General features: G+C 42.0%; 1 protein-coding gene across 1 annotated transcript in view; it reads right to left on the reverse strand.

Annotated features, from left to right (window-relative positions):
- Window positions 1–7,929, reverse strand: part of WDR44 (WD repeat domain 44) — a 97,202-nt gene extending 89,273 nt beyond the window's left edge. The window contains exon 1 of the mRNA XM_045298562.1: window positions 7,448–7,929. Coding sequence (XP_045154497.1) covers window positions 7,448–7,530 — 83 coding nt within the window. The 5' untranslated portion in view covers window positions 7,531–7,929. The remainder of the gene's footprint in view (window positions 1–7,447) is intronic.
- Window positions 7,930–17,397: the final 9,468 nt, after the last annotated feature.

Genomic DNA, 17,397 nt, shown 5'->3' on the forward strand with positions numbered 1-17,397 from the left:
GAGGAAGCATTTAGGAACTAGAGGAAAGTTGTATGTTTCAGTGTTGCTACATCGCACCCTGACTGGCTCATCTCCTCCCCGAGACCCTTCTGTAAGGGGATGTTCAGTGACATACAAATAGAGTATTTCTAAATCAGACTGTTTCCCCCACCCCCCAAAACACACACAATGTCTTATGAGTACAATCCTACTTTGGTTTTTAAAAACTAAATGACTTCTGTTATTGTCACGTATGAAAATAATATCAATATTGGCATAATCATTGCTAGATTAACAACTTCCAATTTGGATCAGTAAGGTATCAGTAAAGTTTTACTTGCATGTGCTATTAATAATAATAATAATAGCACATTCTTGATAATTTCACATTCTGTTGCATCAGTATCTTTTGGAATAGGCACAAATATGAATGTCTCTCATTTATTTTGCAGGTAGCTGGTATATTTCTTCTGAATTTCTTGGGAGAGATGAGTGAACACTTCTGGCACTGCATCCATTTATTGAATCATCTCAATCTCCATCCCTGGAGGCTCATTTTTCAATAATGGTTTCAGTGCAGCCTGGACTTACTCTTCCTTCAGTTATTGATAATATGCTACCTTCCTGAAATGGTAGAATATCCATCTATTCCTTATGGTGTAGTGATTCTTTTTATTCCTTCCATCTTTTTTTGATGTTTCCTGTGTATTCAATATATTGCTCATAACCAAAATCCAAACCCACTTCTACTAAATCAATTGTGATTTATAGTGAATTTATAGCACAGTGGGTATGCATTGAGCTGCTAAACACAAAGTCAGTGGTTTGAACCCAGCAATCACTCTGCAGAGAAAGAAGGGGCTGTCTTGTTTCTGCAAACATTTTAAAATCTTGGAAACGTGAAGAGGCAGTTCTTCTCTGTCCTATAGGGTTGCTATGAGATTTCCCCCCATAGAACTATTGAATCTTGAGGTTTGAATTTTTTCCTTCAGTATTCTAGCTTGGTTAATGCCTTCTTTCTTTTTGGTTTTCTAACTCCAGGTCTTTGCACATTTCATTGTAATCTTTTGCTTATCTTTTCAAGATTCTCTTTGAAACCTTTGTGTTTTGTTGGTCTGTTTATTCTTTTAACAAAGTCTTTTTTTGATAAGCAAGTTCTTAATTTTCATGACATTCTATTTGCTTATTTTGTCTTCTATGTGCACATCTGTTGCAATGTTTTTGATTATTCTAATTTTTATGAAATATTAGGTTGCATAATTCCCCTCAGGACATTTATACTTTTAAGGTTTAACATGTAGGTCTTTGATCCATTTTTATTTAGGTTTTATGTATGGATCCCATTTCATTTTTCTACTGGTTGATGACTAGTTTTGCCACCATTTATTATTAAAGAGTTTGCTTCCACCCCTTTAATGGACTTTGATCCCTTGTCCAATATCATTTGTCCATAGATGAATGTGTTAATTTCTGGGTTCTCAATTTCATTTTTCACTGATCTGTTTCTATCATGACAGAAGGAGTTTACCAATTTATCCTTCCTAGACTGCCTTATTCTGGAAGCACCACTGAAACTTGTGAGGTGATCCTGTTGGCATTTGAAATACTGATGGCACAACCTCCAGCATCACAGCAACACACAAGCCACCACAGTATGACAAATTGCCAGATGAGTGGTGGTTCTAGATGATATAAAGTCTACAATGACATCTGCGAATATATTTGTTGAATGGTCATTCTTGATCTTGAAATGTATTCTAGTTGATGCTATTACAAAGGGATAGTTGTTGGAGATTAGTGATGCAATGCATTCAGTCTTAAGAGACAAAAATTAACATTGGAATAGAAAAAAATCGATGAGTTGCAGAGTTTGCAAAGAAACACGGTACTTTAAAATTTGTGGTATTAAAGATTATTAGTTTCTAACAGGAGCTATTTAATTCACACTGTATATATGTAGGTGTGCATCTAAAACAATATTAAATGATGTGATTTACCTTATCCCAGTTGTCTTAAAACTGTACTTCATGCTGGGGCTACCTTCACCTCTTCAAACCTCCAGGACCTCATCATCTTTCTCCTCACCATTACCTCCACTACAACACCACTGCTACCCTAGACAGGATCTACTAGATTGCGGGGGAATATGGAAACTGTCTCTTCTTGGAGCTTGCCTGGCAACATCACTGGACTTATTGTCAAAAGCAAAAGAATAAACTGAAAAGAACACATGGAGTATGGTGTAAAGCTTATTAGCCTATACAGTAAGTCGGAAATGCCAATAATTAAAAATCATTTCCTATTAAATAACACCATTAATTAACTTCAATATGTGAAAACTACCCAGGTTTGTTTAGACATTTAAAAAGGTAAAATTTTATCAATCCTATCCTATTAAGTTATCATAAAATCAGTATAGTTTTCATTTTACAGTAAAAGTTGTAAAGATTTAGATTGAGCCCCTAAACTGCCATATCACTACAGGCTATTTGATCTCCTTAAGTCAACAATTCGGAGCTTGGATTTATTAGTTAATATGTGGAAGAGTTTTTCCTACTGCTCAATGTTACTTGGGGGTGATAAAACTGCACTTATAAATGGTTTTCCCACCAATCCAAAAACAATAGTAATTAAATACAATCTAGCTTAATTAAATGCCAACCCAAGAGAAAACAACCGTTTTAAAAGATCTTTTTCCTAAAATAACCTTTTGCACATATTTTTAGAAAAAATTCAAAGTTGTATCAACCTTCATTTCAGAGACAAATATTTTCTGCTAATTGAAGTGAGAAGCTGAGTTTTCAACAAAAGCAACTACGCACTTTTTTTTGCTTTGTAGACTAAAATAATTCTAAGACAGTTTGAGCTCAGCCCCCATGACTTAAAATCAAGGGACATGCTTTTGCAATTACTCCAATCTACACCTGGTAGACAGTGGTGGACACTTTTAAAATTGTGAAACTCACATAATACAGCATAACATAACAACATGAGACTTGCCACTGTTCTTAGATCAAGCTATATTGCTACCTTTTTTCCCCAGCCTGACTTGGGGGAAAGTAGAGGGCAACAGTAAGGGCCCTTTCACAGAGTCAATGCTCTCTGGTGGCAAGGCATTGAGAAACAAATACGATAGGAGGAGACCGTTTTAGGAAGAGGAGCCCAGTAAGCAGGGTAAGTACCAGAAACCTATAGGAAGAATATTAAGTAATACCCCCTCTATCCACAGGCATGGCAACCTAACATAAATGAGGAATCAGAAGACATGGGCTCTAGTTTCAAGTCTGCAACTCATCAGCAATGTGCCACTTCCCCTCTCTGACCCTAGGTTTCTCTAAACCAGTTAAATGGGAAGGCTAGGCAAACTCATCTCTTATCACTTCCATCTCTAAAAATTTACAATGCTAGCTTTTCTCCCCCAGACCTTAAAAAAATGGCTGACACTGAACACACACCAGAATATAAAATATTTTAATAATGCGTTTTAGGTGACAACTGTGAGTATGTATATGTATAATACACACTAATTAACAGAGGCACTTATCCCATATATAACTGATTCAGTACATACTTAATTTCAAATGTGTGACTCTTTGAACTATGCATCTAACGCCATCAAGTTTGGTAAACTAACAAGTCAAATAAAATCCTGGGACAATGTCCCAAGAACTTCTAGCTTATCAATAAAAACCTACTGTAAAACCTCAATATAACAGACTTTTCGAGTTGGGAGAGTTCTAAGTGTCATCTCAATTTAAAGAGCAGGAAATGAAATGACTCACTGTCCCCAACTCTTTTTGACTATACCACAGTTCTTCCTCCTCCATTTCCTGCTCTATCAAAGGACAGCACCCCAGCAGAAACAATCTCCGGACTGTGAGACTGAACTGGGTTCTAATCCCAGCTCTCTTGCCATTAATGTGCTGTGGCCTGACTGGCCAAGTCATTCACTTGCCCTCCCTGGGCTTCAGGTTTTCCCACCATTCTCTAGGAAGGACTTTATGCCTCGTGTCCCTTTCTAGTGGTAACATACCAAGATCTTACAAAAATCTCTATCCAATAAAACAAAAATATACAATCACTGAAAGAAATTTAGGGATTTCCAACCAAGGGAAAGAAAAAGTTGGGCTACGGGTTTTAACTGGACACCTATATTCAATTCAGCAGGTTGGTGTGAAAGCATTTTACTTCAGAGAACCTTGGTGAAGGGTCCCTCAACCCCTACCCCGGTGTGGGGTAGCTATGATGGACCTTAAAAAAAAATACTGGACGAGGAGTCTTAAGAGAGAGTTTCAAATCTCAGCTCTGCCACTTACAAGCTGTATCTCCCAGGAAAATTCACTTAACCTCTGTGAGGCTAAGGTTCCTTACAGGTATAAATGAACAGAAAATCTTTAAAAATCAAACAAAGGGCAAGTATGAAAACTGTGATTTACATTGTAAAGCTGGGGAAATAGAAATGACTTGCTTCTCAGAAAAGCTAGGCTATATTAGAATGGAAAGTCTCTATAAAAGGGGGAGGCACTGATTTTTTTACTTACGAAATTTGCTTGAAAAAAGTAGAATACATGGTTGAAGACACCATTGGGACAGAAATGCAAGAAATCAATATCAATCAGTTTTAGGAAATGGATTGTGTATTTGAATTCTGCTGACTAATAAAATAGGAAATAGAATTCAACTGCTGAACTCAATCTCATGAGTTTTGGTGAAATGGTCTTTGCATTCTTGAAAACACAATAGCAAAAAACATTTCTTAAAGTGCCCACATTCAGTCTATTAACCTCTTAGGAGTTTCCATGGGATGACACTCCAGTTCATACCAAATGATAGGAGGCTATTTCTGATAACCAAATATCTAGTGACCACCCGTTTCCACAAATCAAGAGTTCTTGCAGCATTTCCAGGTGGCTGCTAATTGCCCAGTCACGTCTTCCTACTATATACCTTATGCAAATAAGCAAACCTCCGGAGCAGGAAGGAGGGGGGAAATGTAGAAGACATTCTTCCCTCCCAGCCCTGTTAGTTCTGGCCAGATGCAATTCCCCAGCTGAGTCTAACTCTCTTCCAAATCCCCTCATAATACAACATGGAGCCCTGCAAGCCACCAACAGCCACAGGAGTTTTATCCACAGACCTCAACATGTTCAGTGTTTGGGCAACTGAGAGTTAAAATTCGAGAGCTGGGTCCCAACAGACTTTTTCTTTAACTTTTCACCCAGTATATCAAAGGATCAAAGTGCTACCCAATGGGGAACAAGTGACTCAATTCTATCAAAATGACTCATCTAGTTTAGATAAAGTTAAATAGCTCCAAGTTCTGGGTACTTCCTCTCAAACTAAGCAATGGATAAAGTTAACAAATTTGCTAATTCCAAGGGAGGAAGGAGAAGGATCAAGCAGTCGACTTCTCTGCTCTTTCTCTGTGCCAGGTATGGATGAGGTCGTTCACACACAGATTCAGATGTAAGTGTCCTTCGGACTTAAACTTCTTTTACTTGATGAAAAATAATCTAAGTTCCTCTAAATCAGTGGTTCGCAACCTTCCTAATGACGACGCGACCCTTTTATACAGTTCCTCATGTGGTGGTGACCCCTCCAACCATAAATTTATTTTCATTGCTACTTCATATCCGTAATTTTGCTACTGCTATTAATCAGGCAACCCCTGTGAAAGGGTCGTTCGACCCTTAAAGGGGTCGCAACCCACAGGTTGAGAAACGCTGCTCTAAATCAACTACAGCAAGTAAAGGATTATGCTACTTCCTTCCCCGACCCCCCAAACACACACACACACACACACACACACACGTAGTTCAATCATGGAACCTGAATTGCCAGTTCATTACTTTGAGAGTTCTCAAAACCACAAAAGCCAATAGTTCACTTGAAGGGAAGCCACACTTAAGTCTAAATACATATTATATCTACTATCACCCCCAAAACCCGATGGGGCAGTTATAATCTGTCCTACAGGGCAGCTGTTATGAGTCAGCATAGACTCAACAGCTCAAAAGGGTGGGTTTACCATCAAACAAGGAACATGTCTGATAATGAATTCGAAGGAGATTCAGTGCCATCTTGAGACTGCCCAAAGTAGTCTCACCAAAAACCCAACGCAACCCACTGCCATCAAGTTTATCCCAACTCATGGTGATTTTCCAAGACTGTAGGGAAACAGACTCCCACATCTTTCTCCCCAAAGTGGTCTCAACACTAGCCCCAAATCCCACAAAAAAACCCGATAAGATTAGTGTGGCAAGAAACATACACACACACACACACACACACACACACACACACACGCACCCCACCCCACCCCCGCCCAGTAAACTATTCATACCCCGTTTTTATGACTTGGCTCTCATCACTTGTCTGAATCCTTCTTCTAGAATGTAGGGCCAACTTACGTAGCAACTAACTGGGGGGTTGGGGGGAAGGGGGGCCTCTTCCTTCGCCTGGCAGCAGGAGGATCCAAGGTAGTTGGTTGAACTGGAACCCTACCAGAGCCTTCCACTAACCCTCACATCTATCTGATCCGTGCTCTAGTGTGGCCAGCCTGCGAAGGCATGTCCTGGCCTGTGGCTTCACACAAGCCCTCCTTTAAAGGGCGTCGAAATTACTTTCGCCCTAAACGCAACTTTGAAAAGTGAAAGAGTGGGCCAGTGGACATCCTGGTCAAGCAAAGCAGTCCAAACTAACTGTGCTGCTGACTCAGAATCCCACCCCCACTTAATCACCACCAAAACATCTGGCCCATTTCGAGAAAAGCACCCCGGTGCGGTGGCTCTCGTGCTTCCAACCGCCAGATTACTCAGCACTTGCTGGGCTGTCCGGAGTCGCGAGACCGGTGCACCCTGAGGTCCCGCGGCCCATTTCGGACCCAGCTTCGATTTCCGGGGGCCCCAGGGAAGGCACTCTTGCACTCTTCTCATAACACTGCCCCGGTCCTGAGCCCATCAGCTAGGGGACTTTCCTAAGTCAACCACCCCACCTTTCCTCTGCTCCTTCTCCTCCTGTGCAAGGAAAAGAGCACCGCAATTCGGGGAGCGTTGACAGCTATCTCGGGAGGACGAGGTAACTCAGTGGGGAAAGGAAGACGACGGTGGAGCAAGAAAGAAAAAGTGCAAGAACCCCCTGCCACCGTCATCTAGGGCAGTTCCCGGCCCAGATGGATGTTTGAAAGACGTGGACCCAATGAATACCCGTCGCAAGCTCTCAAGCACCGAAGCTGTCCCGCCTCGCAGAGAACCGGGCAAGTCTGGAGAGTGGTCCTGGGAGTGGGTAAGAGACGCGCCTACCCCAAGAGGGCGACCCCCTTCTCTCGTGCCTCCCCCGTGGGCTTTAGCAGTGCCTGAGGGTCACTGGGGCGGGGGGGGGGGCGCGTCGGGGGCTGAGAGGTGTGAGTCGCGGGAGAAGCCAGGGAACGGGGATGCTCGCCTTCTGGGCCATCACTCCTGCTACTTACCCTACGGGGTAGCCGCCCCCTAGGTGCACATCTTCAGGGGCAGGGGCATCAAAGAATTCCTCCGTGTCGCTCTCCGACGCCATTTATAAGACACACCCGCGGGTGAGGGGGCCGGCGCCGCCTGGAGGGAGGGTGGCTCTCGTCTCCTCCGGGTCGTCCTCCACCCCGGCGAGCCCGTGGGGAGGTGGCTCCCGGGCAAGGATGAGAAGGCAGCAGAAGATCTGGAGTGAAAAGCCCGTGAGGGACACGGGGGCCGCCTCAGCCGCCGGGCTGCGGGATTGACCGGCTGAGCGTCCACCCGGGGAGAACGGCGGTGGGTCTGGGGACTGCTGCTTTTGCCGCTGCCGCTGCCGCCGCGGCTCCTGGAGATAGGTGTGTGAGGAGAGCGCTAGAAGAGGCGGTGGCTAAGCTCAGTGGGGGAGGGCGGGAGCGCCGGAGAAGGCAGCTCCAATTTCTCCCGCAGCAGCAATTACAGCTGCTAGGAGCGCTGCCTGCCCGCAAAATAGCGAAGAGTACCTATCATCGCGAGATTTCAGCGGTGGGTAAAGAGGGGGCGTGGCGAGGGGAGAGGAGGGGGCAGTCCCAGAGAGGCCCCACTCGGATTACTTTTACCCCAGAAGCCTATCCAAACAGCGCAAGCGCGGTGAGGGTGTTCGAAGCCGGAAGTAGCCCGGCAGGGAGGTGGTGCGCCTCAATAAGGGTGGAGTCTAGAGTTTGCGCAGGAGCAACGTGGTATCCCGGCTCTGAGTGTGCCCTCGTAGTTGGGTAGGGTTCTTCGGAGTGCATTACCCACTTAACAGTTCCCAAGAGAAGCATTTCAAGATTTTGTGTTTATTGTTGCTCACATCCCCCTTCCTTTATATATAAGTAAATGTTGCAGTGGCCTTTTGATTTGTATTTACATCTTAATTTTTCTGAGCCTGGAACATCCCACCGGGGGGCAGAGGCAGGGCCACCCCCTCTGGCGTTACATAAATAACTAGCTTGTGTACTACAAGATCTCTAATTGAGATCTCTAGACATAATCCTACGGGCAAGAGGGCGGGGTCCGTAAGAGATATTTCGGGAATGTGCTACTTCCACGGAGTAAAGATGGATTTGTTGCTGGCTACTTTTTTCCTATAAGCACAGCTCATATTTAATGTGAGAGAAATTCTTAATGCCCAAGATGGGAGTCAGTCAAATGGTAAATATGAGAGGGCTTTAAGAAGTTTGTTGGGGGGGGGTGTTTGTGGGGAACTAAAGAAGAAATGGAATTTTCCGACTAAGGTACCCTGATCATAGTGTTTAGGCATGGACTGCTAACCGCAAGCTTCACAGCTTGAAACCACCTGTAGGAGAAAGATAACACTTTCTATTCACTGTGGTTAAGTGTTGGGCTACTAACTGTGATAGGTCAGCAGTGCAAACCACCAGTCGCGGAAACCTCAGGGGCAGTTCTACCCTGTTCCATGGGGGTATTATGAATTGGAATCAACTCGATGGCTGTGAGTTTGGGTTTTGATTTATGTGGTATGTACTAAGCAGGTAGCAGTGTCCACGCTAACATACAGTAACTTCATTTTGATCTTCCACAACTCTGTACACTGATGTAAATAGAAAGATACTTTTAAAAAATAGCTAGAGGTTCTTTCTTAGTGCATCATTGACTTTCAAACTGATATTAACTCTCCTTGTGATCACAAACTACATGTTTTTCACACTGACATCATCTCAGGCCATTTGCATAGCCTCCATTATCAGAATGGCCGCAGAAAACCCTGAAGTGGGGACACTGGCATGTTCCATAAATCTTTTCCGAGTGAGAGCTGACTCATGGCAGTGGGCTAGGTTTCTGTTTTTAAGAAAGATATAAGGAACCAAAGAGACGTGGTGTAGTTGTTACATATTGGGTAGCTGACTACAAGGTCAGCAGTTCGAAACCAACTGTCACTGGGAAGAAAGATGGGGCTTTCTATTCTCATAAAGAGTTACAGTCTAGGTTTCAAGAGGACGGGGGGAGTGGGGAGGGAGGGGAAATAGGAGCTGATACCAAGGGCTCAAGCAGAAGGCAAATGTTTTGAGAATGATGATGGCAACATATGTGCAAATGTGCCTGACACAATGGATTTATGTATGGATTGTGATAAGAGCTGTACGAGCCCCCAATAAAATGATTTTTTTTTAAAAAAGGGTTACAGTCTAAGAAACCAATGGTGGCAGTTCTACCCTGTCCTCTTGGATCTCTACGAATAGAAATCCCATGGATGGCAGTGAGGTTTTTTTTAATAAGAAGCCAAAGAACTCCTGGTGGCTGCAGATGCTAGTGGTTCAAGCCCACAGTTGTAGGAGTTCCCTACAGATGAGGTTCTTTCCCTTGCTCAGTTAAGAATCATGGGACAGAAAGTCAATCTTATCACGCCCGCAAGCAAAGAAGATGTATTAGAGCAGTCGTTCTCAAGTTGCAACCCCTTTGGGGGTCAAACGACCCTTTCACAGGGGTCGCCCAATTCATAACAGTAGCAAAATGACAGTTATGAAGTAGCAACAAAAATAATTTTATGGCTGGGGGGGGGGTTACCACAGCATGAGGAAATGTATTAAAGGGTTGCCGCATTAGGAAGGTTGAGAACCACTGTATTAGAGAGAGAAGCATATACCTCATTAACTTTCAAACTGATACCAACTCTCCTTATGATCGTGAAGTACATTTGTTTCTCACCCTGACACCATCTCAGGCCATTTACATAGTCTCCATGATCAGAATGGTAGTGGAAGGAAAACACTGAAGCGGAGACAAGAGCATGCCCCATAGAGCTGCTGAGTCAGAATTGACTCTTGGTAGTGGGCTAAAGAAAGATCTAATAAGCTAAGCAGCCCTGCATATGAGCAAGAACCAATGGTACTGAAGGAAGAAGTTCAAGCTGCACTGAAAAGATTAGCCAAAAACAAGGCTCCAGGAATTGATTAAATACCAATTGAAATGTTTTGACAAGCTGATGAAGCACTGGAAGTATTTATTTGTTTATGCCAGGAAATTTGGAAGACAGCTCCTTGGCCAACTAAATGAAAGATATCCTTATTTGTACACATTACCAAAAAAGGTGACCCAACAGAATGGTCATTTAATGCAAGTAAAATGTTGCTGACGATCATCTAACAATGATTTCAGCAAGACATTGACAAGTTGCTGACAGATGTTCAGACCAGATTCAGAAGAGGACATGTAACAAGGGATATCATTGGTGCTGCCCGATGGATTTGGGCTCAAAGCAGAGAATACCATAAATATATTTCCTTGTGTTTCATTGACTATGACAAGGCATTTCACTGTGTAGATCATAACAAACTGGGATCAGCCTAGAGAAGACTGGGAATACCAGAACACTTCATTGTGCTCATGCAGAACATGTACATAGATCAAGAAGCAGTTGTGGGAAAAGGGGGAATCGATCACAAGGATCAATCTATAACCCTCTCCCAGGGGGATGAAGAACGGAAAAGTAGGTGAGGGGTGACGGAAGACAATGTAAGATATGGAAAAAATAATCTAGAATTTATCAAGGGTTCGTGAGGGAGGGCGGGCAGGGGAGGGAGGGGAAAGAATTGGCGAGCTGATATCAGGGGCTCAAGTGGGAAGAGAATGCTTTGAAAAGGATGATGGCGGCATATTTGCAAATGTGCTTGACACACTGGAGGAATGTATGGATTGTGATAAGAGATGTAAGAGCCCCCAATAAAAGTATTTAAAAAAATTACTGTCTGATATCAATAATGGTTGTACAACATGAAGAGTGTAATCAATGGCACTGAATTATACATGTAGAAATTGTTGAATTGGGGCATGTTTTATTACGTATATTTTTGCCAAAATTGAAAAAAAATTACACAAATAACAATGAGTATAAGGAAGAAGAAAATACTCTAAAATTGATTGTGGTAAATATTGTACAATTCATCTTGATATGATTGAACTATTGAATTTTATGAAATGTGGATGAATGCCAATAAAACTGTTTTTTTTTTAAAAAGCAATTGTGGGAACAGAACAAGGGAATATAGTATGGTTTAAAATCAGGAGAGGTGTGCCTCCGAGTTATAGCCTCTCCCTCTATTTATTCCATCTACATGCTGAGCAAAGCATCAAAGAAGCTGGATTATATGAAGAAGAATGGGACATCAGGATTGGAGAGAGGCTTATTAACAATCTGTGATAGGCAGATGACATAACATTGCTTGCTGAAAGTGAGGAGGACTTGAAGCACTTGCTGATAAAGATCAAGGATTTGAGGCTTCATTTCAATTACAACTCCATGTAAAGAAGACCAAAATCCTCACGACTGGGCCAATTGTAAGTAACATCATGATATATGAAGAAAAGATTGATGTCAGGGATTTTGTCTTGCTTAGATCCACAGTCAGTGCTCATGGAAGCAGCAGTCAAGCAATCTAAAGGCACATTACATTGGGTAAATCTGCTGCACGAGACTTCTTTAAAGTGCTGAAGTGTTCCAATTTTTCTTTCATGTGTTATTTAAATGTTTGGCGGTAGTTATTCACTTGTTATATGTCTATTGCTGGCTGTATTGTAAAAAGCAATATCAAGATTTGTATTTTAAAATCTCAGGGACTACAATTTACCAGAATGTACACCCTTTGTAAATATTTGAATGTATAATGAACTATCTAGAGCAGCGATTTTCAACCTGTGGGTCACGACCCCTTTGGGGGTTGAACGACCCTTTCACAGGGGTCGCCTGGTGCATAACAGTAGCAAAATTACAGTTATGAAGTACCAACGAAAATAAATTTATGGTTTTGGGGGAGGGTCACCACTACAACGGAACTATATTAAAGAATTGCGGCATTAGGAAGGTTGCAAACCACTAGAGGATTTAATCATACAGTTAAATCATTGCAAGGGATATACATTCTGGTTAATAGTAAATCCTGGGAAGCTAACAGGAAATAAAAATACCTCGTTTAAAAACACAAGTGTTGAAAAACAAAGATGTTACTTTGAGGAATAAAATGTGCCTTACTCAAGCCATAGTATTTTCAATCACCTCATATGTATGTGAAAGTTGGACATTGAATAAGGAAGACTGAAGAAAAATTCATGCATTTTAATTGTGGTACAGGAGAAGAATACTGAAGGTACCATGGACTGCCAGAAGGACAGACAAATCTTGGAAGAAGTACTGTCAGAGTGCTCTTTAGTGGCAAGGAGGGTTAGACTTTATCTTACACACCTTGGATATGTTGTCAGGAGAGACCAGTCCCTGCAGAAGTATAGCAGGCTTGGTAAAGCAGAGGGGCAGCGAAACAACGGAAGGCCCTCTAAGTGATGGATTGTCATCCTGGCTGCAACAATGCGATCAAGTAGAGGATCCATTGTGGAGATAGTAAAGGATTGGGCAGTGTTTTGATCTGGTAGGTGGGTGGCTATAGGTTGGAATGGACTCCCTGGCACCTAACAACACAGAGAGTAGTACCTTGCAAGGAGACACTGGCAGGTACCCTCAGGCAACGCAGACCAAAGTCTGGCTGAACAGAGGTGAGACAGTTAAGGTTTATTGAGCCAACCTGGCTGATAAACACATGTGGGATTCATTGAAGGGCGGAGAGATAAAAGGCTCTGTGAACCTCACCTTTCTTGTTCTCTGGTTTCTTGTTTTCTAATGGTTGAATCAGTGTGCAGCTGCCTTATCTGACAAGGCTTACTTCTTGTAAGACATCCCCGAGGAGAAGCTGCATGGATCTACCCCGATGCAGCCCTGGGTATTGGAGCAGCGTGGAGACCCCTGCCAGCGCTGAAATGCTTACATGCTCACTGATTCAGCTTTCCTCCTGCATGGCGTGTGCTTTGTGAGATTGAGGAGGGCTTTGTAGATCGGTATCAGACATATGGGCTAATGTTGAACTTATGGCTTGGACAGCACTGGATTGGGATGCTTTCTTAATGACACTTACCCTTTACATAAAATATATATATATAGTTTATGAGGATTTGTTTTTCTAGTCTACCCAGAGTAACACAAAAGGAAAAGAAAATTTTAGGGATTTTGGGTGGGAAACTCTCATTGGACTGATATGAGTTGAATCAGTTTGATGGCAGTGAGTTATTTTTTTTGGAGGTAGGAAGAACCTTATGCTTATTCATGAATAGAAGTGGAGAATCCTGGGAATAGGGTCTACATGAGTGGGATTATGGTAATACATTGTGCACACAACTCAAACTCACTGTCTTCTAGTGGAATCTGACCCAGAGTGACCCTATGACAGGGTAGAACTGCCCCTGTGTTTTCAAGACAACTCTTTACAAGAAGCCCTTGTGGAGAAGTGGGCTGCGCATTGAGCTGTTAGCCCCCAGGTTGGCAGATGCAAACCACCACCTGCTCCATGGGAGAAAGTAGAGGCTTTCTACTCCTATAAAGATTACACTATTGGAAACCCACTGGAGCAGTTATACCCAGAATTATGCCCAAACTTCCTGGGGAGTGAGTTTTGGTTGTTGCTGTTGTTCTAACTCTTTGCACAAGTAGAAAGCCTTGTCTTTCTCCCACTGGACTGCTGGTGGTTTCAAATTGCTGATCACAAGGCTAACCCACTATACGACTTCAAAACTCGAGTCATATGTAAAAGAGTCTGGATAGGCTGTCATCACTTATTATGGGATGGTTTGCATGTGCTAGTCAGTTAGTTCCTCAGGCTCAAGTCCTCTGCTCAGGTGTTCTTTGTTTTGGGGTTCAACTTGAGGTCACAGGTGTCTGGTCTGCTCCTGTTCTTAGGGCTAATTTCAGCTGGTCAAATGGGTGACTGCTGCAGAGCGAGGGTGTGGAACTAAAACACATTATTCTTATGGCGGGAATGGGGTTGGGGTAGAAAATTGGAAATGATACAGGCTATTGTAATATGCAGCAGGTTAAGATGCTAACTGGGTGTGGCGTATGATTGAGCCCATACATGTCAGCTTGAAGAAATCCCTCCACGTCATCTGAACTTGCAAACGGGGGAGGAATCCATCCTTCTCCATAATCTGTCTCACACTTGCTCTGCGTGAAAAAGACCAGGCTGTCTTGTCCCGTGCAAATGGAAAGTCTTAGAAACCCAAAGGGGCAGTGGTTATGAGTCAGAATCTACTTGACAGTGGGCTTGGGTTTGGGGGACTTTGTGTGTGGGATGAGTGGGTGCGTAAGGATCCATGTGGTGCAAAGGTTTAGGGACGCAGCTACAAGCTACAAACTTGACAGGTTGGTTGATTTAATCTACCAGTTGCCCATGGAAGAAAAGACCTAGCAATCTTCTCCCACAAAGTTTACCACCTAGGAAACCCCATGGAGTCATTCTTCTGTCACAAAGGGTTGCTTCGAGTGGAAATGTACTCAGTTGGCAGACAGCCACAGGAAAGGAGCCTTCTGTTCTTGTGGATTACAGGAAGATATGCGATAAAAATGAGCCGAGTTTAAACTCTTACTACCTCCTTAAAGATTAACTTTCAGAGAGAGAAAAAGAGAGAAGGGCTACAACCTTAGAAACCCTGTGGATTGCTTACCCATCAGATCTAAACATTGGTGTGAGTGCATATATAAGGAGGAAAAGTAAAACTGTAAAGGATTTCCATTCTTTTTAAAAATCATTTTATTGGGGGCTCAGAGAGCTCGTATCACAATCCATACATCCATCCATTGTGTAAGCACATTTGTACATTTGTTGTCATCATCATTTTTCAAAACATTCTCTTTCTACCTGAGTCCTTGGTATCAGCTCCTCATTTTTTTCTTCCCTCCCTCATGAAACCTTGATAATTTATAAATTATTATTTTTTAGGTATTACACTGACGGATGTTTCCCTTCACCCACTTTTCTGCTGTCCATCTCCCTGGGAAGGGGTTATATATGTAGATCATTGTGATCGGTTCCATCTTTCTCCCTCCACCTTCTCCTTCCCCCATTGGTGTCACCACCCTCAATATTTGTCCTGAGGGGTTTATCTCTCCTGGATTCCCTGTGTTTCCAGATGTTATCTGTACCAGTGCACATCCTCTGGTCTAGCCGGATTTGTAAGGTATAATTGGGGTCAAGAACTAGAGGAAAGTTGTGTGTTTCATCGGTGCTATACTGCACCCTGCCTGACTGGCTCATCTCTTCCTTGTGACCTTTCTGTAAGGGGATGTCCAATTGCCTAAAAATGGGCTTCAGGTCTCCACTCCGCACTCCCCCTCATTCACAATGATATGATTTTGGATTTAGATTCTTTAGTGACATACAAATTCCTTTCAAAAACCAACCAAACAAAAAGAGGTTAACTTTCCATATTTAGCAGCAGTATTAACTAGTTTGCATATTAAACTTTAAAAATATTTTTAAATGCCAAGCCTGAAATCTAATCACTCTATGATTCACTCATTCACACGATGTTCTAGGTGCTGAGGGCAGTTCAAAGGTGAAGAAGACAACTTGGCTCTTGTCTATAATCTGCCTCTCAAACCTTTTAAGGTGCCTTAAGTATGATAATTAGAAAAAGCCTAAATGTAATTGGAAGGATAAACTTAAAACATTTTTTTAATTTAATGAAGAATTTCACTGAACTGATATTAACAGTTAAGAAAAAACAGGGTTAATTCATAAGTGCAACATTCTGTCTTATTTTAAATCTTGGCCAATGAGTTGTCTATTTCAGCTAATATTACTTGCAACAAAATCTTAGTATATTAAAAAATCTTAGTACAAAAAAGAGAGTAGTCTCTTGGATCTAAATTGAGTTTGATTTGTAGTTTTATTCTCTTAAATGTAGATGTGTTTAAGAGAGATATAGTAAAGTTTATGAGGGAGGTTCAAAAAAGTCATAGAAAAATTCTATTATCTTTTAATTCCTTTTATCCACAAACTCTTTCAAACAACTCTGTATTTCAAATGGTATCATTTTAATGCCCCTAACTGGTCTAGAATCTCTTTGTGAATATAAATGTTGTTATCAATTATATGTGAAAGTGAATTGTCAAGCATATCCAAACACATATTCATACCTCCCATCACTTTTAAGGATCTCACAATAGATTTCCTTTAGCTTGAACCACCTGTTCTTTTATTTTAAAACTGCAGATCTTAGATGTAGATTTGGCCCACAGAAGTAGTTTGCAAGCTTTCCTCCTTAGTAATGGAACTCTTTACTTAAATATGGTGTTGCAAGGCAGAACTGCTCTTGGTTGCAATTTTTACAGAAGCAGTTCACCAGGCCTTTCTTCCTTAGAACCAGTAACCATTTGGTTAGCAGCTGATCACAAACTACCTGCATCACCCCCTTAAAAGTTCATTTTAAAAATAAAGCTATTCTAGATGGAGCAGGGCTTGTTCAGATTCTGACCTCCTCGTAGTTCACTCAGTCTCCAGAGATTGACCCAAAGTGCAATTAAAAACAACAGAACCCCAACATTGATAACTATCAATGCAAAGCCAGAGGTGGGCGATTTATGGCTGTGGGGACATAGCCTGCAGGCTATTCTTTTTTTAAAATTTTTATCTGAAAATTTTTTTTATCGGAACATAGATATGCTTGTTTCTTTTAATTAAAAACAAAAACAAAACTTTTTGGAATACTGAAAATAGACTTTGGGGCCAGGGCACAGTACCCCATCAGATTCGACTGGAAAACACTCCTAAAGATCAACAAATAAACTATCTATAGGCTTTTCTTTTTTTGTCATTGTTTTTTGTTGTTGTTGTTTTTGCTTGTTTTCTTTGTTGTGTTTTGCTCTGTCTTGTTTCTGTACTTATTATTATCTCTACATGTCTATCTAGATAAAATAGGTCAGATAAACAATCTAGAGGAGAAAACAATAGGGAACAATGATTACAGGGGCACATGGGAGAGGGACAGGTGGGGGGCACAAAAGGGGTGTGTGAACAAACCTAGGGACAAGGGCACAACAAATTATCTCAAATTGATGGTGAGGGGGCATAGGATGCCT

Source organism: Echinops telfairi, unplaced genomic scaffold (genome assembly GCF_000313985.2).
Source record: "Echinops telfairi isolate 266 unplaced genomic scaffold, ASM31398v2 ScPeMD7_7427;HRSCAF=8465, whole genome shotgun sequence".
In the NCBI taxonomy this organism is placed as follows: domain Eukaryota; kingdom Metazoa; phylum Chordata; class Mammalia; order Afrosoricida; family Tenrecidae; genus Echinops; species Echinops telfairi.